At 50.3% G+C, this 23826-nt stretch overlaps 10 protein-coding genes across 10 annotated transcripts; 5 read left to right on the forward strand and 5 right to left on the reverse strand.

The window, feature by feature from the left end:
- Positions 1–106: 106 nt before the first annotated feature.
- On the reverse strand, positions 107–1793 carry UFD1 (ubiquitin fusion degradation protein; the record flags this gene model as incomplete). The annotated part of the gene is made up of 7 exons (XM_036770681.1): positions 107–388; positions 441–600; positions 651–1106; positions 1159–1447; positions 1508–1635; positions 1688–1734; positions 1785–1793. The coding sequence occupies 7 exons, from the start codon at positions 1791–1793 to the stop codon at positions 107–109; spliced, it is 1371 nt and encodes a 456-aa protein (XP_036636526.1).
- Positions 1794–1904: 111 nt separating this feature from the next.
- On the forward strand, positions 1905–4300 carry GAA1 (Glycosyl phosphatidyl inositol protein transamidase complex subunit; the record flags this gene model as incomplete). Its single annotated transcript, XM_036770682.1, has 11 exons — positions 1905–2017; positions 2072–2174; positions 2229–2323; positions 2373–2457; positions 2513–2672; positions 2721–2822; positions 2871–2972; positions 3036–3312; positions 3359–3430; positions 3486–3837; positions 3890–4300. The coding sequence occupies 11 exons, from the start codon at positions 1905–1907 to the stop codon at positions 4298–4300; spliced, it is 1872 nt and encodes a 623-aa protein (XP_036636527.1).
- A 245-nt stretch (positions 4301–4545) lies between these two features.
- Positions 4546–8240, reverse strand: PC9H_001031 (uncharacterized protein; the record flags this gene model as incomplete). Its single annotated transcript, XM_036770683.1, has 8 exons — positions 4546–5167; positions 5217–5389; positions 5438–5791; positions 5842–5886; positions 5947–6083; positions 6133–6238; positions 6290–7469; positions 7519–8240. The coding sequence occupies 8 exons, from the start codon at positions 8238–8240 to the stop codon at positions 4546–4548; spliced, it is 3339 nt and encodes a 1112-aa protein (XP_036636528.1).
- Positions 8241–8967: 727 nt separating this feature from the next.
- Positions 8968–10315, reverse strand: LUC7 (splicing factor; the record flags this gene model as incomplete). The annotated part of the gene is made up of 7 exons (XM_036770684.1): positions 8968–9336; positions 9399–9530; positions 9586–9665; positions 9713–9776; positions 9837–10058; positions 10112–10228; positions 10277–10315. The coding sequence occupies 7 exons, from the start codon at positions 10313–10315 to the stop codon at positions 8968–8970; spliced, it is 1023 nt and encodes a 340-aa protein (XP_036636529.1).
- A 308-nt stretch (positions 10316–10623) lies between these two features.
- Positions 10624–12372, reverse strand: PC9H_001033 (uncharacterized protein; the record flags this gene model as incomplete). Its single annotated transcript, XM_036770685.1, has 7 exons — positions 10624–11198; positions 11247–11579; positions 11631–11789; positions 11837–11877; positions 11929–12173; positions 12225–12263; positions 12322–12372. The coding sequence occupies 7 exons, from the start codon at positions 12370–12372 to the stop codon at positions 10624–10626; spliced, it is 1443 nt and encodes a 480-aa protein (XP_036636530.1).
- Positions 12373–12488: 116 nt separating this feature from the next.
- On the forward strand, positions 12489–14087 carry PC9H_001034 (uncharacterized protein; the record flags this gene model as incomplete). Its single annotated transcript, XM_036770686.1, has 7 exons — positions 12489–12622; positions 12682–12712; positions 12759–13070; positions 13130–13442; positions 13496–13733; positions 13783–14010; positions 14063–14087. The coding sequence occupies 7 exons, from the start codon at positions 12489–12491 to the stop codon at positions 14085–14087; spliced, it is 1281 nt and encodes a 426-aa protein (XP_036636531.1).
- Positions 14088–14177: 90 nt separating this feature from the next.
- On the reverse strand, positions 14178–18604 carry NMT1 (glycylpeptide N-tetradecanoyltransferase; the record flags this gene model as incomplete). Its single annotated transcript, XM_036770687.1, has 14 exons — positions 14178–14300; positions 14355–14630; positions 14685–15021; positions 15072–15242; positions 15302–15418; positions 15472–15563; positions 15618–15745; positions 15798–15828; positions 15877–16289; positions 16366–17230; positions 17282–17427; positions 17477–17607; positions 17658–18001; positions 18062–18604. The coding sequence occupies 14 exons, from the start codon at positions 18602–18604 to the stop codon at positions 14178–14180; spliced, it is 3717 nt and encodes a 1238-aa protein (XP_036636532.1).
- Positions 18605–18685: 81 nt separating this feature from the next.
- Positions 18686–20097, forward strand: OGG1 (8-oxoguanine glycosylase ogg1; the record flags this gene model as incomplete). Its single annotated transcript, XM_036770688.1, has 4 exons — positions 18686–19113; positions 19167–19563; positions 19620–19790; positions 19840–20097. The coding sequence occupies 4 exons, from the start codon at positions 18686–18688 to the stop codon at positions 20095–20097; spliced, it is 1254 nt and encodes a 417-aa protein (XP_036636533.1).
- Positions 20098–20181: 84 nt separating this feature from the next.
- Positions 20182–21995, forward strand: PC9H_001037 (uncharacterized protein; the record flags this gene model as incomplete). The annotated part of the gene is made up of 4 exons (XM_036770689.1): positions 20182–20434; positions 20486–21159; positions 21203–21368; positions 21421–21995. The coding sequence occupies 4 exons, from the start codon at positions 20182–20184 to the stop codon at positions 21993–21995; spliced, it is 1668 nt and encodes a 555-aa protein (XP_036636534.1).
- A 497-nt stretch (positions 21996–22492) lies between these two features.
- Positions 22493–23769, forward strand: PC9H_001038 (uncharacterized protein; the record flags this gene model as incomplete). The annotated part of the gene is made up of 6 exons (XM_036770690.1): positions 22493–22765; positions 22828–22850; positions 22903–22938; positions 22994–23168; positions 23227–23602; positions 23657–23769. 6 exons carry the CDS (start codon positions 22493–22495, stop codon positions 23767–23769), a joined length of 996 nt encoding a protein of 331 aa, XP_036636535.1.
- Positions 23770–23826: the final 57 nt, after the last annotated feature.

Genomic DNA, 23826 nt, shown 5'->3' on the forward strand with positions numbered 1-23826 from the left:
TGATTCCTTTAGCATTCAGTGTCTGTAGTCATAGTACAAATGTAATTGATCATCTATTGTGTAGAGGCATACAATGCAATGCAACAAAAGAACACGTACTCAATAATCAATCGCTGTCAATCATGATCACATCATCGTCATCCACGCCCCAGTCATGTTCAGGCGAAGGGCTTCGTTGCTTCGCCTTCGCCTTCTTAGAAGGAGGTGCGTTGTTGACTCTGGAGGAGTTGTTGCTCTGCAGAGTCCTTGCGCCGAGAGATTGTCCTGAACTGCCCCAGGAATGACTTGTGCTGTCAACAGCCTTCTCCTTCCCTTTACCCTGCGATGTTGATGCGGCGGATGGGCCTCTCCCGGTGAGAGTATTGCCCGGGCCTTGGAAAGAAGCAGGCTAGCCGAGAAAATCAGCGGTTTGGTGGTATTCGCAACGTGAGGGAACGAACCTGCGACGAAGGCTCCGACGAGTTGCTTTGCTCTGGAGGTGGTGGAGGCGCAGACTGAGGGACGTTGAATCCGAAGAACAATTGCCCGAATGGAAGATTGAGAGCAGCAGGAACTTTAACCTCGCCTTCAAACGTGCCATTTGAAACGATACGATGTTGGCTTTGGAAATAGGTTAGTGAGAGTCAAAGATGATAGACAGAGGGATTCACTCTGTTCGTATAATTTTGCTGCCTTCTGCGACCTGCTCGATTTGACGATGGCTAACACCTCTTCCCTTAGTTTTGCGTCCCCCCAGTGTCTCGCCTCGCCCTTTGAAGCTTTCCCATTGATCTCCACCTTTGCTGAGTGTTGGTGCGCCCGTGTGCGCACCGGTAAATCCACCACTGAGAGATGAGCCTGGTCGCGATGAACCGGGAGATGAAGAGTTGAGGTCAATCTTCAATTTCGATGCCATTGTAGCTGGAGGTGGCGTCTTGGGTCGCTCGGGTTCTACGTACCCAACGGGCGCAGCAAAGTCGACTTCTAGATCGGTATCAAGTACGCTGATGCCTCCACCGCCAGGCGTTGTTTCCATAACCAGAAGTCCAAATACGATTGAGTTGTAACATATCTCAATGATGTCACCCTGCGTTAACGCGGTAAAATTGCGCAAGGCTTGCTCCAATCTGAGAAGGAAGATGAGGGATGATATCCATGCAAAGACATGAACATACGCACACTGCTCGATGATCTGAGATTTCGAGGAAGTGTACCGATTGTGCTTGCAGCTTAACCAGCTTTCCTTTTGGAAGTTCTGTGCCAGTGATTCGTATCGGATCGCCTTCGTTCAGACGCAATGTCTTCATCATCCAATACGGCAGATGAACGACTCCTTCTTCAGCGATGAATTCCAAGACGCCGGCATGTGTGGACGCGGCCGAATTAGCGGGGTTACGCAATTCGAACATCCACGGTCCCTCGATTTCAAGATTAGAGAGATGCGCAAGGGCTGAAGGGGGCATTATTACTGCACGCGCGTCAGTATGGATTACACAGCAATCGCGCCAAAGAGAACATTGCTACTCACTCTTGCCACCGTAGGATAGATTGTCTCTTTGCTTGCCAGGGAGCATCGCAACGCTGTACGCCTTGAGATATTCATCGAAAGCGCGAGGCGGGTTGCGGGCTGCGTGAGGGAATCCGCCTCTGAGACCTCTGGATCGCGAGGTCAATCAACCACTTCAATCAAAGGGAAACGGTCACCAACTGTGTTAGATGTGCGAACAATCCCCCTGGACCGTCCTGATTTCCGAACTACAACCAATATTGAGTATCTTGCCCTTCGAGAGGGTCGAGAGTCGTACAAAATCCATTTGAGAGGCTTCAGGTCAACGTGCAGTATAAATGGTGTATAGTGAACGTTACTAAAGGGGCCGCGTAGTGTATACGCAATCTCGTCGTAGGCGCCCGGCGTCTAAAGGTTCATGGAAAGACTCCTCCGACGATTTCGACGCGGTGGTGGAGACCCGAATGTCACTCGAATACGCAGAAGACAGACTCTGGTTCGCCATTTGTCGGCTCTAATCTCTCTTATCAAGTTCGTGTTCGGCTCTACTTGCCTGGCGTAGTCTCTTGACACCTTGTACTGCAGCCTGGCACTCTTCGTAGCAGGCTATGTATGGATGCTAGTCATACCACTTCCCAATCTAGGGAGGTTCACGTACATTGACGAGAATGCCTTGCAACCAGGACAGGTAAGTTGTCTCTTCGGAGCTCCTTAATATGCGCGTTCAGCGAATTATGTTTAGGTTACGACGTACTTCGACTGGGGAAATGTTCATACGGCAGACCTGTACCTCACTGAATTAGAGTCGCTGAGGGACTCGAATGCAACTAGTGCGGAGTAAGTCTGGTTGTGTATCTCTGGCCATGTTTCCTAATGACTTCCACAGGAGGGCCTCCTACATCACAACTCAATTCAAGCGTCTCGGACTACCAGCCGCTTCTCAGGCTTACAAATTCGATGCTAACGCAGGGGTGCGTCCAGCGGTAAAATACCAGACTCCGTGCTGAATTCGTATTATTATCTTAGTCGCTCAAGGGTGTCAACGCTTATGCCGCATTTCCCTCACCTCGGTCGTCTGGAACGGAAGCTATCGTGATCAGCGCATCGTGGCTTAGCCGCAGTGGCAACGATACACTGAACTTACGAGGAATAGCGACTATTCTAGCCCTGGCCGATTATCTAAAGAGTTGGTGTCTTCCGATTCCTATGACATGCTAGCTGATATAGGACCTAGAGTATTCGTTATGGGCGAAGGACCTTGTTTTTGTCGTCAGTGATGGATATCTAGATGGTATGCAAGCGTGGCTTAATGCCTATCATTCCACTCCTCAGTCCAGTTAGTCACTCAGACATCCCTGTGGATTGACTCTAAGATATACTGTAGATCTGAAGGCTGAAGAGCTTACACTTACGTCTGGCGTCATATGGACGGCTTTGCATATCGATTATCCAGGTCACTCATTCTCCCATCTTGGCATATTTCATGGTAAGATCACCTTTTACATTCTCCAACGACATTCTGACCGTCTGACCGTCAATGGTGCTTTAGAGGGTGTTAACGGACGGCTAACGAATCAGGACTTGGTAAATTCCTTCGAACGGATCGCCCGATCTAGTGGCGTACCTACGGTTCTGTATGATCACATTGACTGGCGCGACAACGCGGCTAGTCGAGCAGAGCTCGAGATCATACCACCCTGGGTTCCGTCCTTCCTGCGGGACAACCACGACGTCCAGACGTACGCCTTCCAGGCCAAAAATGTCCTGAGACACGTAGGTTACCAGGCGCGTGGGCAGCCGAGTGGAGTTCATGGGCTCTTCCATCAGTGCGTTTCCCCACCATGTACCTTCTCCCGTCTAACCGCTCTTCAGGTTTCGCATTGACTCGTTTACTATTTTTGCTGTACCTGCTACTGGACCCCACGGATTCCACGCCATCGGCCGGTAATTCTCCTGCTCTCGTTCTTTGCATCGCCAGGGTCTTAACTGCCATTCACAGAATTGTCGAGTCGACATTACGGACGGCCAATAATCTCCTCGAACGCCTCCATGCATCATTCTTTTTCTACATTCTTACTGGCCCATACAGATTCCTCAAAATAGGATTATTCCTTCCTAGTGCAATATTAATCAGCGTCGCCATGATGTTTAGTGGATTGAAGATATGGACAGACGCAGGCTGGGTTCGCGACGATTCACCAACAGATAACAAAACAAATTCACCTCAGGAACAATGGACGACCAGGAAGCGACCCGTCCTTTCTGTCCTGCGCGTTATGATTTCAACCCATATCATCGGTGCCCTCGTATTTTGGCTCATTACAAGGTCTGTCGTAATAAACAGTCAATCGGTAAGTCTATTTCTGTCCACTAAGTCCATTAATTTTGACTTCGGGTTGCAAGCTTCTGGCCCTTATCTTTCTCGGCGTATCGACACTCCCGATGGTCTTCGTGACGCTATTCCCATCGCCATCGGCCGCAGTTCCTACTTCATCAGTGCTCAAAGCGTTTAGCTTGTGCCTCGCCTCGACCGTCATCTCAACAACTGCCGTTCTCAATTTCTCACTAGCGGCATTATTGGCGATCCTCCTCGGTGTACCCATGACTTCTGCTCGACGGATAGATAGCGTGCCCATCGGAGTCGCTGTATCTCTCATGTACACCTCCTTAGCCTTTGGCTGGTTAGTGTGGCCTCAAGCGGAGCTCCGTTCTGCCGTCTGGAATTGGGACATTTTAGGAGTTTGGACAGCACCCTTCATCAGTATCGTATATGCTCCTCTAATGCTTCAATCCAGTATAGTGTGTTTATCATGACAGAAATCTACCCAGTGTCCAAATCTATTGTCGCTACAACCACATACAACGAAAAGTTACAGACCCGTCTTATTACAGCACGACGTCGTGAAAACCTATATGATGATGGCCTCAAAGAAAAAATAATCTACAACCCAAAACAAAGACGAGTCAATGATAGAGAGAAACAACATCGTAGTTTAGAAACCCGAGGAGACAAAAATGAATGAAATGTGTCCATCCAAAACCCAAATGAGATATGGTGTTCATACAAGTCTTTGAAAGTCTGTCTGTGCCGCAACTTCAGAGGCTTCCAGTGAATGGTAAGACCTGGAGGACAAAGGACCCGCCATAGGGGCTGTTTGGTTCATAAAGACGCTGAGCATACCTGAGTTACTTACAGGCGCGCGAGCTTCTTTTAGAATAGACGTAGCCGTCATCATGATATCCACTTCGGTGGATTGCGTCCCGTGCAGCTTGACCGCTTGAGCGACCGCATCTTGCGTTTTGGCGGATACCTCGTTCACGGTGATGTTGTTCTTCTCCACCGCTATGGGTGCTCCGCTGACATATGTCCGATCAGCCAGCACCGTCTCCGCTGCTGTCATGACCAAAGACTGCGCCGCTACAGCTAGGGCGCGTGTGTCATCATGCAGTGGCGGCACCTGTCCAGAAATTTCCTTGTCACATGCGCTTGCTGTTCGGGTGAGGACGTGCTGCTGCTTGACAAGATCTTGGATCTCAGTATCTTCCGTGTGCACGGCAGATACTAGATGGGACTGGCGCTCATGTGCAACACGCTGAGCGGCCGTAGTGAGAACCCTGATCACCTGAGCACCTTGAGACGATGCTTCGGCCCCCTGCCCGGGCAGTGACGATCGAGGACCCCTACATGGATTTCAGCAAATTATATTCAGATAAAGAGGGCAGAATCTACCTTTGCGTTGCTGGAGGAAGCACTGAGTCACTAGTACTGCGGCGCGTAGCAGGGGTTTCATGGCCAATGGACGATCGGCGGGATTGAGAGAAGGATGTCTCGATCGTTGACACGGGGGCGATGTTTAAAGAGAGTTTTGACGAAAGTTGGCCCTCTTGCCCATCAAGAACATACTAGATCGTACTTGAGGTGAATGACTTTATGTGCAACAAAGAGCATACCTTAGCGATGACAGTGATCTCGCAGCTCTGGGCATCAGTAGGAGGGACTCCAGATAACACGTCATCCTTCCAACTGAGCCACGGCGGTAACGAGGGGGAACTATACTGAACAGGAACATTGGCGAACGATGCTTGAGGATCCCAGATTCGGGGAGTCCAGGACCATTTGAGGCCACAGTAAGCCACGCCTGGGGGATTTCCGGCGAGCTTACGATAGAAAGGACGGAATTCCCATTTCCCATCGCCAGCCTTTTTGGCTTCAATGTTCCAAATATGATTCCCTTTGGATTTGGCTTTTTTCCCATCTTCATTGAATCGAAGGATGTACTGCTGTTTCCACAAATAGTTGCGGACCTGATACGTACGTGAGTGATGTGGTGTCGCAGAGCTGGAGGTGACTTTACCTTCTTCATTGGGATTTTCTCTTCAGGATAGCCTTGTCGTGAGAGCTGAGCGAGAGAAGATAGGTTTGAGGCCGGGAATACGTTTATACCAAGAAAATGCCATACCTCTTCCAAGAAACCGTGGGTGAAGGCTTGTATCCTAAATTTAAACGGTCGAAAGTCTGGCGATTCGTCCAAACGCTGCATCTTTTTTGCCATCAACGTCTGGTGGATGGGCTCCCCCTTCGAATCAGTCGCATCCACTGGAAAGCTACCATGAGATCGCAGAAGCCGGAGAAACGGAGAACATACGGTTGGAACATATCTTGTTAAGGTATTCGAAGAAGATTCGATCCACCTCGGTTCTGTATTCTTGCGGGATATCGGAACCAACATTTTGGGGGTGGTCCAGCGAAGACTACGAGTCGTGACAATTGACGACATGGAGAGACAAATATAGAGTACTAACCAGGTGGTGGTTACGGCGGCCAGGGGATCCTTCTTCATGCTCGTCGTCTTCTTCGTCATCATCGTCATCTGAAGGCGATCCCCTTGCAGACGTATTTGATGATGTTGACGCAGGAGTTTCCGTCGTCTCTTTGTTGTACCAACTAGACAATGGCGTGGGAGCTGACGTTGGGCCTGCGCCCCGAGCGATCTCAGGCCACAATGTGTTTGTCGGTTCTGGGCGCTCCACATAAGAGAAACCGAACGGGCTGGTATACGTGCCAGAGATAGAACCTGAACGTGACATGCGCCCTACAGGGGCGCCCACAATTGAACCAGCAACCGCAACGGATTGTGGTTGTGCCATCGTCGGGAACGGGGCGGGCTCAGTGGGATGACTTGTAACTAGTATTGGCTCCCCTCCATTGGAAGCAAGAGAGCCAGCTGATAACGAGTGTCGATGCCGAGGTAAAGTGATGGTCTCGGACCAAGGGGCTCTTCCAGTTGAAGGGAAGCCAGGGGATGTGAGTGGCGGTCCGACTGCGACTGCAACTGACGTTGGTGGTGCACTCGAATAATCCACCGCTGGTGGGGTAGGTGGTGGGATATTGAAAGGAAACCCGACTTGGCCGGGAGTGGATGGACCGGCATTAAAAGGAGACGGGAAAGGTATGGGAGGCGGTGTGGGAGGTGCAGATGTGGGGGCAACAGTGCTCAACACCGGTGGAGAAGGGACGATGTCATCAGAAGGGAGCGTGGTCAATGGAAACACTGACGATGCCTCGGAAGGCTTTTGCGGTGTTGGCGAGGGATTCAGAAGCGGATGTTCTTGAGGCTCCCGCTTCAAGGATTTTATTATACGCTCCTCGTCGACAGCAGATGCACAGCGCTTTCGCGACGAGTCCAGCATGCGGAGGTGAACGTTGTCAGCTGGGGCAGGGAATGTAGCGAGCTGTTCTTGGGATGGCGTTAAGATCTCATTGCTATTGTTTGGATGCAACATTAAGCCAGGGACAACAGGATGATTCGGAGGCGTAAAGATGTGGTCATTGAGATTCATCATCCTTAGATGGGACACGACTTCAGACATCAACTGCGTGACAACAGATATATCGCTTTGAAGTCGGCTGACCCCATTGCTAGCTTGCATGACTTGATTGTTCTGACAAGCCAGCTTGGTAGTGCTCGCAGCGGCGACAATACTGACAACCATGGTTAGTACATCGCATCGAGTAATAGAGCCGATCGTACTTGTCCAACACCGTCTCGAGGATTGTTAGTGGCGGAGAGGTCCTATCTTCCTGCTTCACATTGGGGGGACTCTCCGCTTCCACCGGGACTGTAGCAGTCACAGCAGGAATAGCCAGCGGTTGATTCATTGTGATATCGGGAGAGAATGCGTTGGCTGCCGCGACAGAGGCGGCAGACAAATGGTTATGTTCTGCCAGAGATGCAACTGCCGGATCAAGAGCGGACGCTAAGGATGACACCCCTCCGCTCACTGCGAACGCCGTTATGTTATGAATGCCTGGGGAAGGGATTTGGGACTGTGGGGGAGACGCGGATGAAGAGTGAGTGCTGCTGGGCGTATGAATAGTCATACTGTTCTCAATTTGAGGTGGTGATGGAAATGAATCGCATCCTCGTGGAAAATCCGGGATAAAATTGGGTGGCTGAGCCGTTAGTGAAGGGGGTTCGACAGGATCCATTGGTGGCATATATACTGGTTGGGAGTGTGTAGGCATTGACACGTGCACAGGAAGAGACATGCCACCAGCGCGTGCTGTCTTGTTTGGGAAAATCATTGAAGGGGGTTCCTGCATGACCGCAGATGGTGAATTCTGCAAAGGGGCATTGGAGGACGAAAGCGGAACGGTCAATAATAAGCTGGGAGAAATGTCGGACTGATTTGATTGCAGGATTTGAGTATTGTCGATGGGTGATGTTGCCATATGCTCTTGTTGGGCATCCATGGGCGATATGTCGGAGATGAGTTCCAAAGAGAGTGAATGCCAATCAGACTATCGCAACCAAATCGCAGCCAGCACGATGGCCCCGAGGAGAGTCGTAGAGGAGATGGGGGATGAGGGGGACGATGTTCAAGATTATACGATGGATGGCGAGCTGGCGGAGAGCGTCGAGCGCGACGGTGAGCAGGATAAATTTGAGGGCTGAGGCGACAGAGTACAATGGAGAGTCGTGGCTGCGGTCGTACGCGTCGTGCAAGTCCCCCGAAACCCAAGATGAGGAGAAAGCGTGATAGAGGAAGAGAGAAAGAAAGGCTAGGGAACGATAGGGATGAGCTCAGTCTTCGTCACTGGCCAAGAGCCATTCCTGTCACATGGTCACACTCGACCGGGTTCCCTTCAAATGGTTCCGTGATATCCACCGTTAGGCGACCTTGCATGATACCTTAGCAAACCGAGTCCGCAAGGCCGACCCTCTGCTCTCCCCATCCTCGCCTCCGATGCCTTCCATGCCGTCATGTTACTCTTCCTCCTTCACAAGTCCCCCGCGGTACCGTGAAAGAGACTCTGATCACGTCTGCTTTTTAGGTCTTCATCGACCAATTTCAAACATCGAGAAGACACAGAAGACTAACAGAAGACACTCCGACAAGCGGTCGTGATCGTGCACCGTCCGCAAGCTTCGATCGCCATGAGAGAGGCACGTTTACAGAAAAAGCAACTATTAAATACGCTACACAGTAGGATGCACAAAGAAATGCGGTAGCTGACCGGTCTTAGAATCTTCTCCGCCCAGGACTGCGGGATCGCTCCCGGTCCCTTCGTCTGTCGCTGTATGAATGTCAATTGGTAGCTGGTTATAGACAAAAGCAAAAACTTCATACTCGTATCGCGTCGAGGAGTGCCGCTCATATCCTCTATCCCTATCTCGATAGTCGTCCCCACGAGACCTGTGTTCGCCGTTCCCACGAGATTGCGAACCACCATCCACAGAACCTGCCCCACCTGACGGTGTCGACCCAGGAGGTCCCATCTTTCTCTTCTCTCTCTCTTCCCTGAACTTGCTAAGCATGTTGCGCAGTTCGTGGTAACCCAAGTGCATCTGAACAGTACAAATGTGCCCAAATGAGAGGATCTGCGTACGCAATCGACACGTTCACTTACTTTACCACCAAAATGGTCAGCCAGTCGACGATCAGAATCGAGGACGGACAGGTATGCTCCACAGACGTCGCATACGCGGAGCTTCTGGTGACCTGAAGCTCCGGAGGTGTCCGTTAATTGTTGAAGCTCGCGCTATAGTCATGAAAGGTTGAGCTTGAGATACGATCCTCGTAAACGTTCCCCTCACTTCTTTCTCTGCCTTTTCACTTTTGAGGGCTTCGATTGCAGCCATTTCGTGCATTGATTCATCAACTTTCCCCTGCTCACCTAAGGGGCAGTTAGAGTATTTCAGCGGAAATTACGTGCAAACTCACCAAGTGTCTCTATCTTCTCCGTTCCACCTTGGATAGCCAATTCAATCTCGGCAATTTCCCTCATCTAGAATAGACGGGTTTCGGGCTCACTGTGAGTTCAATTAGTGGCACTCATTTGACTTACTAGATTGGTAGTTTTGGCATTCTCTTCTGGTGTTTTCTCTAACCTACGGTGCGCCGCGCGGATCCTTCGGTCACACTCGTCCACGAATGCGAATATATTCGCTTCGTATTCCATTTGGAATCGGTTGAACAACGGGTCGCTAGGGTTCGCTTCCCTAGCGGCCAAAAACTCGGTCTTCAGGCGTTCTGTATGTGACTTCGGGCAGGCGCCTAAGTCCATTTTCTATAATATACCATGTAGCGAGAATAAGACAGGGAATCGCGGGCAATACGCACTGTGTTTGTGAAGAGTGTATGAGGGCAGGTCCCACAAAGAAAATTCCTGCACACTTTATCGTCTGACCATACCAGGTTTGCATTCGCAACACCCATAGCCTCCGGTCCCATCATTTGCTATATGAAAGGTGAGACTTTGCAGAGACTGCGGATGCACCAGCTGACCTCTAAGAGCTTGCGCTGCATTTCAGCTAGTCTGCCCATTGTTGCGAGGTTAGTTCGAAAGGGGTGCGCTATGTGGGCTCGGGCAAGGAGACGTCGAGGTCAACAGTTGATGCAGCTGAAGTTCGACTGACGCCGAACGGAGGGCTATGGCTTTTCGACCAAGCAACAACAAACTTTCCGATTCCACCCCGGAGTGGTCAAGAAGCATTCAGTTCTAATAGTAAGCTGGCTCAGTAAAGTATGTACAGTAGGTGCTCGGATCTATAGGAAATTATTGACAGTGTACTAATATGCAAGTAGGGACGCAATCTCCGGGTAATGCAATGAGATTCACAGTCAATGACATTTCATTGACTTGAGGGACCATTGCGGAAACCACGGCCTCTTGTATGGCCCCGTCCCCTTCCTCGTCCGCGACCTCGACCACGGCCTCTCCCTCGGATGCCCCGATCCCCAATATGCTCTTGAGGTGGTGGTCCCCCCTCGTTGTGTTGATGCTTATCGTCCGCAGGAGATGTCGGTGTTGAAGATGAAGGCTCGCTGCTGTGAGATGAGGCCGTAGTTTCATCGTCGCTATCTTTCGACTGTTCGTCGTGAGAGATTTCCAGGCCCTCCAGCTGTGCGAGGAGAGCACAAACTTGTTTCTTTTCGTCTCCTTCCTCTAGGTTGGACTCCAGCGCGGCGATGACCTCTTCTCTTGATGAAAGCTTACTACCATGTATCAAGCGAACAACGTCCGGTTTACCGCTGCTAAGCGCCATCGCCATCACTGAGGTACGTTGTGGCGTTGAGTAAACAAGGCCAGTGTCCTCGCCGGGCGGATATGCTTCAAGGAGGTACTTTACTACCGACGGGTGGCCATATTGGACAGCAATATGGAAAGCCGTAAGATCGTCAGAGTTACGTTCCTCCACTTCAGCATCTAAATGACAAGTCAGACAGGTTTATATGCATCAAGGTACACCCTTACTGTGAACATCCAGCCACTCGACCAAGTCAACATTGCCCTTCATCGCAGCTATGTGAAGCAATGTTTCTTGCTTGTCTACGACTGGGTGTGGAGCAAAGTCTTCACATCCGATTTTGATCTCTCCACCGGACGCGTCCACGCCGTCTTCCCAGATGCCCTTCTTCACTGTTGCTTCATCGTTGGCACGTGCTGCTGCGAAAACCGAAGATCGTAATGCCTGAGCTTGTTGCTTCTGGTTTCGCAGAACGTCTTCAGCATGTTTCTTCTTGTTCTTAGCGGCTGCTTTTTTACTCCTGTGTTTAGCTTTCTGCCGTTCTTCTGCCTCTTTCTGTTCTGCAATGAACTAGTCAATGTCTATTTATAGAATCAATGAAGCATACCTACCCCGTTCGCGATCCATCTGAGCTCGAGCCTTTCGTCTCTCTTCTTCTCTTTCGCGACAAGTTCTCGCATCTTCTTGTTCTCTGCGTATTTGTGCCAAGCGAGCCTCGCGTTGTTCCTGTGATTCTGGCGTTTCTTTGTAGTATTTAGATCCTGGTCCACCTAAAGAGCCCATGAATATCATTGAAACCAAGTCTGTTGCGTCTTACCCTCAGGGACTCGGAACATATAAGGATGAGTGTAAAAGAAACTAGAAGAGAACTCAGTGGCCTGTTGCGATAGAACAAAAGGCAAATCTTACCTGAAGAATGCCCGTTCCGCCTCCAGGTCATAGAACATATCCTCGTAATCATAGAAGTCGTCATCGTCGTCGTATTCGTCATAATCATCGCCACTGTCGCTCTCGTAGAAGTATCGGGGGTCTCTTGAATTTGTTTCAGTATCAAGATGTCGTTGCAAGACGCGATACGCCTCGCCCAATCGTTGGAATTCGGCTGTAGCTTGTTCATCGTCCGGGTTTTTGTCTGGATGGGTCTTCAACGCGAGCTAAAACGTAACAGTCAGCGGAATATGTCGCGTCAACCTCGTGCCACTCACCCGTTTGTACGTCGATCTAACGATGTCCAACGATGCCCCCTGAGGCACAGTTGTGAGCATATCTGTAGTACGAGATGTTGCTCAATATCGCGCGTACCTGCTCTACCCCAAGGATATCATACGCTTCTTTGTGGCGCATGGGCGACATGATGGACGGATTCAAAGAACTCGACGCGAAGGCGTTTAGGGTCCTTTAAGGGACGTTCCATATAAGGGAATCGCATACTAGCGCGTCGAGCCAAGTTTTTCCGACGCGACCACCTGATGAACACACCGCTGCCTCCTCCTCCCAGCGCGACGCAGGCAGTCCAAAATGCTGTCACTATGGACCCAAGCGCACCCGCGACTAGCAAGGGATTGTCCTCCATCCCATTCCTGTCTGACCTGATTGGTGACAAGTACGCACGTTCTTTAGTTTCGCTGTCGTCGCTTGCATGCTGAACCACTATGAATTTAGCCCATATTTTCAAGCCGGCTTTGGTTTGATGGTATGCATCCATGAACTGACTGTGCCATGTCACTCAAACTGTCCAGGGTGTAGGTGTTGGTTTATCCGTCCTGCGACAAGGACTCACTCTGGGGAGCGTATTCTTGCGCAGAAGGCTACTTGTCTCCCTTGAGGTCAATAACAAGGATCGTTCCTACGAGTGGTTCCTATCATGGATGGCACACCAGGCCACCGCAGCCCCATCAAGGAACCCAGCTTCCCGGCTCTTGAGTCGCAGTCACCAACTTAGTGTTGAAACGACAATAGAGCATCGAAAGAATGGTAGTTCCTCCGCGATGTTCTCCCTCGTTGCAGGCCCTGGTACACACTGGTTTCGCTATAACGGTGCCTGGATGCAGGTACAAGCCCTCTCACCTCGCAGTTTGCAACTAAATATAACACCGTTCATGGTCACCAGGTTAAACGTGAAAGGGAGACACGATCAACCCAACTCATGTCGGGCATGCCTTGGGAGACTTTAACTCTCACTACGCTCTCTAGAGATCGTGCTTTGTTTCCGCGACTACTGGCTGAAGCGAGGGACTTGGCCATGCGAGGGCATGAAGGAAAGTTAGTTATTCACACAGCCTGGGGAATTGAATGGAAGCCATTTGGCCAACCACGGGGCAAGCGCCCTTTGCAGAGCGTTGTCCTGCAGTCTGGCGTAAGCGAAAAGATCGCCCAAGATGTGAAAACCTTTCTGGATCGCCGACAATGGTATGCCGATAGAGGTTTGTTCACCATGCGTCGGGTGCAATAGAAGATAGCTTATCATTTGTTTCAGGCATTCCATATCGCCGAGGGTATCTTCTTCACGGTCCCCCAGGCTCCGGAAAGACGTCCTTCATACAAGCTCTCGCAGGTTCCTTATCCTACGATATATCCATCCTTAATTTATCAGAACGGGGTCTGACCGACGACAGACTCAATCACCTGCTGTCGAATGCCCCCGAGCGCAGCTTTATCTTGGTCGAAGACATTGATGCCGCGTTTAGTAAACGAGTACAAACGTCGGAGGATGGGTGAGTAGACAAGCTTCGTGTTTGCCCAAATTGACCGATCTCGTTTCAGATACCAATCTTCAGTGACGTTTTCGGGCTTCCTCAATGCACTGGACGGTGTGGCGTCGGGTGAAGAACGCATCGTATTCATGACCACAAATCATCTTGAAAGACTCGATCCAGCTTTGATTCGTCCGGGCCGCGTGGATGTGACGCAGCTTGTAGACGATGCGAGCCCGATACAAGCCAAGACCCTTTTCACGCAATTCTATGGCGGAAACGGGATCGAGATCCACCAGTTGGAGGAACTAAACTCACTCGGTGATGCGCTGGAACAGCTTCTCGCCGAGCATAAGGACAAAGGGCAACGAATAAGCATGGCGGCGCTGCAGGGCATCTTTATTCGAAATGGGGCTAAGGAGGCCGTTGAGGAATGTCAGAGGTTCTTTATTGAAGGAGCACCATCTATAGCATAACAACACCTATACCCTTCCCAGGAGGGACCCCGTCTACCCCATTTACGCCAGCAAATGGCTTAGTTCGCCAATTGTAGAGGTAGAAGTTAAGGAAGCCATCGCCAACTCCGAACTATTGTAATACCCGTCAATAATCACCCAGAGAAATAATAACCACTCTACACACCTTCAGATCTTGCAAAATGGGAACGTTGTCCATCAGCGTTAGCGCGTTGAACACGTCGAATTTGGCTTGGTCAGCGACTATGAGCGCGTCATTGATGAGTTCCTGTACCCGTCTTTTCAGCAACCCCGTGTCCTCCGCCCCCTCTTGGAAAGCAACGTCGGTAGCATAATAATATAGATATGCCGATTCAAGGACAGCATGTTTCTGGTCGTTGATAATTGTTGATGGAAGTGAGTAGAACGAAAAGAAATCGGTAATTGTGTGCGTGTTGGGGTTCTGCGTGGTAGATGAGCGCAAATTAGCATCCAGAGAGCGACATCCAATACTGACTTCAACGACAAATGTCCACACAACTTGGCCTTCCCGCCTCCCCTTCCACCCACTTTCCAAATGTTTGCTCAAATCGCCTCTCCCACTTAAGAACTGGTGTTTGACTTCAGGGAGTGTCATTTCTGGCGCCATTCCAAATCGCATCATGTAGCGGGTAAAGAGGGATGAGACTTGTTCAACATCCCGTTCTTCCATTTCACGCAGCCCCTTCTCAAGGAGCTGCGGAGTGGAAGGAAGTTTGTTAAGCCGTATCATACGGGCAAGGGTCATGTTCCGTGGAACATAACAAAACCGAATATCAACCAGTTTTGGAACATTCAACGAGCGATGGTAGTATCTGAGGAGCGCATCAGAAGATGTAAGTTAAGACAGATTGGTAGTACATGCCGGCATGTTGAAACGGGCGTTGGGAGGACGATTCCAGCTGTGTAAATCGCTTGGAAAATTCCCTTCAGGTGCACTTGCCTAGTAACCTCTTTGATGAGTACAGGTGTTAGCCTCTTTGATCTAAGCTTCTTGTGTACGCATAGGTAGTTGATTTCACTGGCTAGGAATTGTCTGAAACATTGAGGATGTTGAATAGTTAATAAATGGCAGACGAAAGCAACATAACCCACTTGTCTCGAACGCGAAGCGAAATCGGAACGCCAGAAATGAACGCAACCAATTTCTTATTGGAGGCGACGCGCACACCGACATGCCACTCTTTGAAGTAGCCCGGAGGCTTCAGAGCCCTATTGAAACGTTATTTCTGTGGGTCTAGCTCCAAACGCAGGGAGATAGAAACCATTCTAAAAACTCAGCGGTATATAAGAAACGGAATGAGGCGTCGTCGTCTTCGATATAGTTCAAGGAGAGTAGATCGTATACTTCTTTGGTCTGCCGGTATAGTTATGAAGCTGAGTTGCAAATGGCTTGGATTTTGTTAAGCACCTGGTTGGGGTCGGACATGTCTATTGTTGACCACTCGAACTCCTTGGGCAGAGGATATGGATCCTGACGGACTTCTTCTCTTGGTTTCGATGGCTCTATGAAGCCGTCCTCTTCGGGTGCCTCCTCGCCTGTAATACTTCAGTCAATCAACGTCAATCCGGTTAGTATTGGTGGACGAACCAGGTTGCGTGACAGGTTGGGTTCCCCAGAACTGATAACGTATTGAATTCAAGGATATGGATAGTTATTAATGGCGCACTTTATGGTCTCCTATATCCTTCTTGTTGATCCCCCCGATCCCCGATTTCCCCTTCATAACGTCCATGATCTTCAACTGCTCGAGTGTGGCCCTCACGGTCGCCTCATCTACCCCGGGAACGTTCTCCCCATGTTCGACTTGAACCTTGTTGAGAACCGTGTCAACAATTTCTTGGGGGATCTGCTCCTTGGAACGTAATGCATTGAGCACGCGCGAAGCTTTAGATTTTTTCTTCTTTTTCTTCTTGGGAGCCGACGTTGAAGGTTCGGCTGTGGCTTCGTCTTGAACCTCTACTTCGTCGTCGGAGCCAGAATCTTCGTGATCCTGTGTTATCTGATCTGTCTGAATCTCTTCAATCTTAGCACTCGGGGAAGACATCGTGCTCGTTCTGTCGAGGGGAGGAACCAAGATAACTTCGAGAGGTGATGAACGTCAAGTCCCAGCAGCTCTTATTACATCACGTGATCACACGCTCCTGTGAAAGTTAACGATAGATTACAGCTACTCGTCCATATTCACCGTCATCTTGGCCTGCACCAATGGCCCTGAGCCATTCCTCTAATGTATGCCAACCGACTTCAAAACTAGCGCATAGCTCGTCAGTGTGGTGCTCCCCATCAAGAAGCGAAACAAGCTCTGGGGGACAAGAGGACTGTATGTTAAGAGCGGACATGTTTGGGGCAGAAGGGGATCGTGAAATGCGTGGCCGTGCGGGAGCCACGGATAGTGTTGGCACAGCGGATGTCGAGAACGTAGACGCCAATGAAGCCCTTGAAAGGACTGGCGAAGGGGGAGGCGCTTGTGGATGACGATGTCTCTCGCTGTGGCTTTCAGATGGATCTGCCGAATGGAAAGAACTATGACGGGAATGCTCTTCTTTATTGGGTAGTATCCATGACATCCGGGGAGCGTGGCTGAGGACAGAGTTGTTGACATTGGCGGCGGGAGTCCTTTGCAAGTCCCTGTCCCTACTTCGCAGTTGTTCTAAGACCCGCTCTGCCGCGCTTATGCGCCTAGGTCGTTGTTTGGTCTCTGAAGGATAAGTTGACGTTACAGTGTCAGCATACGAAGGCACATCATTGCCGTTCCCATTAGTGGGAACCATCGAGTTATTCTGTTTCGGAGTTGAGGCACCTGTGGGGGGGCCTCGGCCTCGTATGTAGCCTGTTTGAAGCGGGGCAATCTCTACACCTCGCAAGCGGGCGAAGTTAGGAAATCTAAGCGCAGGAGTGTGTACGGTGCCAGAATCCATCTCATCGGTGTGACTTGGGGAAGCAGAAAGCAAAGACGCCATTGATTCCTGTGGAGTAGTTGGAAGAAGGATAGGAAATCTATGCACGCGTCGCAGGAAACCCTAGGGGACGTTGTATAAATCAGTCGGCAGAAGCAGAAAAAACAGAGCCACCTTGATAACCCCAAAGCTTGTAAAACGCCGTACGTCGATATCCATTTCCTCGACGTCGTAATCTTGAATCCATTGTAAGACGGTCTTGCCTGGTTTGAGACGCGAATATAGGTGCAATAGCTGGGGCCAGTCCGGAATCGTCCGCCCTAGAGTGACATTTAAAAGCGAGACACGGATACGATTCATCTCACCGACCGGGTTTGGTAACGTATGGGCCACATTCATCTCGAACATGCGATTCGTCCGCTAGCCACTGGATTGTTTTACGCAACGTGTACATATTAGAATATTGGAATATGTCAATCATCATGATGACTTGATAATACCTGGAAGCGCATCGTCAGCCTACTTCTCTAGTTAATTTGGACTGACGCACAGGAGGTGGGAGATGGCTTGACGGGTGAGGTCAATATCACAATCCGCAAGATATGCAATCTTGCTAATATGATTAACGCCGTCTATGTGCGTGCACACCTTAGCGATAGTCAGATCCCAGTTGGGTTCGATGCGTCTACACAGATTAATCAACGCGACTGGGACCATCCAGTCTTTGACGGGAGGGGGGTTGGGGTAGAAGGGGAATATCTTCAACTCTATCGAGTTAAACATGTCAATCGGAATTGAGGTCTCAGAGTAGGAATTGAGTTCTTCATAGAGTTGCTCCAAGACTCCATGAAGGGCGGTCGACTTCTGAGGATCAGACAGGAAACCTGACTCTTCCTAAGGTAGGCAAGGCAAATGTAAGCATTAGTACGACACCGAGGCCCGCGTGTTTCGCACCTCGCATGATGTCAATACTCGAGAAACCTTTCGGACAATAGGTTCGTAACAACTCAGGTCTGCTGAACGAGCAAACACGAAGCACAGGTTGTAGGTGAAGTAGTTTCGCTCGTATTCTCCCTGCAGATTTACGGGGAATCCAATGATGCGATACCTCTGCGCTGAGCATATAACGAGGCGACCACATAGAGCAGGCTGTGGTATCACATACTTGGATATGTCGTCGAAATTGAACAGGATCCTGTTCAAAGAGGTGGAACGTTTCTGGGGGGACTGGAGACCATGCGAGCCGGGTCGACTATCGGTGGGAGACATATGGGAAGTACTAGAGTTCCTGGATTCGACTCCAGGAAACGGTGTTGTGGGTGGAACGTCGATAGAAGATGGAGTTGGTGGAACGGAGGGATTGCCAGAAAGACTTGGTGGCGGGGCAATGAGACCCTCGGGGACCTGATAGACAATCTTTGGGCCCTGCCGCACATCGAAGACGGCGTAGAATACAGATTCAATGCGGGGGAGGAAAGAGTCACCATCGGAAGGCATTATTACGAGGGTGGACCGTGTTGGGACTCTGAGTGAAGTCAGGTCGACGACACGTGAGCAGTGAGCACGCCCCTTCTTTTCATGTTGCAACCTCTATTGCCAGGATTCCACTCGCTGCCTCTGCCGGTGGCTCAATTGACACTGTCGGCCGTTTTGAAATGTGGACAATCCTTTCGCTGGCATATACTCCCCCTTCCATCTCCTTTGGTTGATCCCCTCATGACACACGAATATCGATTCTGCCTACGCGATCGAGTTGTCTGCTTGCGCCAGTCTCAAGATACTCTATTCTATCGCTCCGTATTCCCCGCTCCTTGCCCAGCCCCGGATCAACTTGTGGCCAAAGAAATCGGCACTTTGAACTGGTTAACGAACTACTTCCAGCTGGAAGTCGATCTCATTCAATTATACGACGACTGGAGCAAACGCGACATCGTCTTCAGCCGTTTCCGAGACCGGTTTGCTGGCATTAGAATACTGAGGCAAGATCCTTGGGAGAATTTAGTTTCGTACGTGTCCCCCCGGTTGCAACAATCCTGAGACTTACGTCTAATATATTTAGATTCATATGTTCTTCGAACAACAACATTGCTCGTATCAGCAAGATGGTCCACTCACTTTGTTCTCATTATTCGCCTCCTCTCCTAGAGTTATGCAATCCTTCTTCCCAGACCGAGTTTAGTTCCTATCACCCATTTCCGCCACCGGTCGCTTTAGCAGGTTCGGAAGTAACTGCAACATTGCGGTCTCTTGGGTTTGGATACCGTGCAGACTTCATCCAACGTACTGCCAAGATGATTGTCGAGCGCTGCGACTCCCCCACTCTCCCCTTGGATCCTGAGAGTTGGCTCCTAACTTTGCGTCAAAAGAGCACTGACGATGCCCGCGAGGAACTCCTGAAATTTGTTGGTGTCGGCCGCAAGGTTGCGGATTGCGTCTTACTGATGAGTCTAGACAAGGTATATGATGTTACCCTCTTTGTCAAAACTCGCGCTGAATTCAGAGACATTTTCAGAAAGAAGTTATTCCTGTTGACACCCATGTTCAACAAATCGCTAGCAAATACTACAATATTAGCTCCACGGCAAGTAAGAAGCCAAAGACGAACATGACCCCCAAACTATATGATGAAGTCGGCGGCAAACTAGCTGATATCTGGGGAGAGTACGCCGGTTGGGCCCACTCTGTATGATGACATTCAATGCCTAAGCTTGCCGTATTCACAAAGACAACAGGTGCTCTTTACTGCAGACCTCAAGTCTTTCGTAGATTACGGTACAATGGTGGCTGAGGAAGTAGCACGCGATACAACAACATTGAAATCCGAAAAGCCACCCATGGATGACACTATTAATTCCAATTCTCCGACTTCCATCCCTCTCAAGCGTGTTCGCAGGCACAATTCAAGTGCCATAGAAAGCCCACAAGCGGTATTGCCCCAGCCCTCGGACGACAGCCTCTACGAAAGGATCAAAAGACGGAGACGAGGATAGACCAATTACGGGCGCCTACTCTCCCATACGTCACGCGTCATGCAGCCATGGCGTCCGAATCACTCTTCGTCAGTTACCACCATCATGTCCACGTTATCCAATGTGACGCCAGCCAAAGAACTCAGCAAAGAACAGCTAGGAACCATCTTCTGGCACTTGTTTAGTCGTTTGGCTCGGTATCGTAATCTATGTCAACTTCATGCAATGTCAGAATACCAAACATCGTCGGCTCCTCAAAACACCAAAGAGGACATGAAGAAGGGATTCGATAAGGAGATAGATGAATGGGCACAGATGATAGTGGATAGAACCTGGATTGCGTGCAAAAGCCCCGGAGGTAGTTTGCGCTCTCACTAGACACACGCATATATGATCTCATGTGATGCAGACGTTTGTCCAAAGCTCGACCCACTCGCAGACACGTCTACAACGAGCTTAGATCACATGCCCCCCGTCAATGAAACAGCGAGCGTCTTTAACGCAATCCTGTTCCTTGTTGTCACGTCTACGCAAAGCTATTCGTCGAGGACGCGCTCCTTCCTCGTATCCTTAGGGCCGTTGGACGAAGGCGCGGTGGTCAGAACATTAAAGCATCCAGACCAAGCACTAAAAGAAGCGCAAGAACATGCACAACAAACGACTGTAGCGCATGCTGAGCGTGGCAAGACGTTACGCATGGTCGGCATAGGCGTTGGGGCTGTCGCTGGGGGCATCCTTGTCGGAGTCACTGGTGGATTGGCAGCACCTCTAGTTGGTTCTGGCGTCGCGACGATACTAGGCTGGGCAGGCATCGGGGGTACGGCCGTTGGCTTGTTTGCCAGCGGTCTAGCTGGGTCGGCGGTCGTGTGTGGCGCACTCTTTGGTGCATACGGCGCGCGCTCCACGGCTGAAATGGTCGAACGATATACACGGGAAGTCCGGGACTTAAAGATCGTTCCCGTGATGCCATCCAAAGATACGTTAGCAGTTAGACTATGTGTGAGCGGATGGCTTGACGACGCTGCGGACGTCACCGCGCCATGGACGATTTTTGACGGCGATGATACATTTGCCCTTCAGTGGGTGAGTAAGGTGTCAGCTGGTCTGATCTTCACTAACCAGGTAGTATCAGGAAGTAGATGCTCTCAAGGATCTGGCCAACGCCTTGAGTGCATTGATTAAAACACATGCGATGAAGTTTGCCAAAGTAGAGATCATCAAACGTACGGTATTCGCTAGTTTGATGGCATCTCTTTCCCCAATCGCATGGTTGAAAATCGGACAGATAATTGGTGAGCCTTTGGAATATGGCATAGAAAATGAACCCATAACCAAATTCTGCAGACAACCCATGGATGAACGCTAAGGCATTGGCCGTCAAGACAGGCGCTGTTTTGGGAGAATTGATAGCGAAGCGAGCGTTCGGAAACCGTCCGCTAACGTTAACAGGATATTCTCTGGGTTCCTTGGTTATCTTCGAGGCCCTTCGCTATCTTGCATCGCTACCGCCAAAGGAAACTACACACCTGATTCAAGATGTCTACCTCTTTGGCACACCTGTCCCCTCCGACGATGTAGCATGGACGGCTTCCCGCCGCTTGGTTGCCGGGCGCTTGGTCAATGGCTACGCTGCAGACGACTACGTGCTGGCCGTTCTGTCTAGAGTTTCCGACGTAAATTGGAGCGTCTCTGGCCTGGAACCTGTTGATGTCATGGGCGTCGAAAACATCTTATGCGAGGAAGTAGAAGGGCATACTTATTGGCGAGGCATGATTGGTACGTGCCTAAGGAAAAGCGGGGCACCAGGGGTAGTTTCGGCGGCTGTGGATCGGCAGATACAAGAAGTTGCGGTGCCGACTGCGAAGGACAATGCACTTGGCGACGAAGAAGTGGAACGTCCTTTACAGCAGGGTGTCTAGCGGTCTTCCATTGATATGCTGTGGTTCATTTTATCGTGGAATCCTGTCAGTCGGTGGGTACTCTTGTGTGACAAAGCTGTATACATCTAGAACTCATCAACATGCTGGGTGTCGACGCCACGGTAGGTATGCGACCACTAAGCTACTTGGGCACACGCAAATTTTGTTACCACACTAGATCTTATACCCAACGACACTATTTGTGATCAACCTTGTTCTTGGTAAAATTTCTGTAGTTCTCCGAGTTGCGGCGCTTGTGGCGTCAGACTCAAAAGGTCCGACTTCCTCAATGCATGCCTGAGTTGCACACGGTATGTTGCTCACACGTGGTCTTGACATGGATGACATATGTTGAATTTCCAAACTCGGGACGGCTACTTATTGGTGTCTGTCAAACACAGAAACATGCCATCCGTCCCTTATCTTTCTACCTTTTTGCTGGCTTCACGCTGCTAATGAAAGCAGGCTCGCGATTCCCTGAAAGCTACTAGAGAGTCATGTCGAAACCAACGCCGCTTAGATCGTTCATAGGAGGGGTTGGGCTGTCGCTTCCAGTTCACTCGCTATTCGTGTTCAATGGCAGCAACTTCGGCGTTTCTGGGTTTATCCACAATGCAGTTGCTGGAGGAACTGAAGGCGCGGCAGGCGTTGTCGGTCTTGTACTTGGCGGGTTTCTCATCGGCTTATTGGAAGGAAGACCGCCTGCGGCGGTTCCGGGTAGCCTGAGCCAGATCGCTTTGGCGGGGCTCTTAGTGGGAATTGGGACTAAGGTCAGATCCAGCTGATTCGTGGCTATGCTACTTCCAACTAAGTTGACGTCTCTCGATGCTAGTTATCCAACGGTTGCACATCTGGGTAGGTATCAGAATCATATATTTCCTTGGACTGGAGCTGAAGGTGCCCGTAGACACATGCTCTGTGGGCTTTCTCGACTCTCGACTAGGTCGGTCTGCCATCACTCTGTGGTACAGGGGCTTACCAGGGGTGGATTCACTTAGGTCTCTCGCTGCGACGCTGTCATTTTTCATATCTGGAGCAGCTACAACCCTACTGATTCACGGTAGCAATCTACCGTCGAATTCCGACTTCGATTGGACAGTTGGTGACCATGGGATGCGACTGCTTTCCCTAAAGGCGTTCTGTATCCTCATCTCAACCATCTTACATACCGTCGTAAGCTTTCAGCCTCAACTGTATCTGACTGGGCCTTCTAGCTAATTGTATCCATTAGCCATGGGAACGATACGATGGATCTTCACATACAGACACAGAGTCGTCTACTCGCGAAACATTCTCTCTTTCGACCAAACGGAGGTTGATCACATTTTTCACCGGCTTGGATTTTGCCGTCGCTCTTCATGTATCCAATCTTACGGACGCAACTCGCGTCCTGCGCTTCCTTGTCCTCCCCTTTCACCGCGCTTTCGACCCTTCCCTCGCGTTCCTCGCACTCGGTGCTCTTCCGCCGGCTATTTATATGTACCACACTCACCGAGGTTCTGCCCGCCTTGGGAAGTTACCCGGAACGATAGCAACAAAGATAGACTCTAGGCTCATTGGAGGTGCAGCTCTATTTGGAGTAGGATGGGGGTTATGTGGCATCTGTCGTACGCTTAGAGGATCATCGAGCCACAGGTTGACCTGCTGACGAACATTTCTAGCTGCCCCTGGACTCGTCAATCTGGGACGAGCAATTGTAAATCGGGCCGATGCCACGCAGTTTGGGTTGTGGCTACTGGGTGTGGTCATCGGGGGACGGGTGGCGAAGTCGTGACCTTTTCGAGTGAATCTACTTGTATGATCGTATTTAAGCCGGACAGACCAATTGCAA

The sequence above is a fragment of the Pleurotus ostreatus genome (assembly GCF_014466165.1).
Source record: "Pleurotus ostreatus strain PC9 chromosome Unknown scaffold_1, whole genome shotgun sequence".
Taxonomy (NCBI): Eukaryota; Fungi; Basidiomycota; class Agaricomycetes; order Agaricales; family Pleurotaceae; genus Pleurotus; species Pleurotus ostreatus.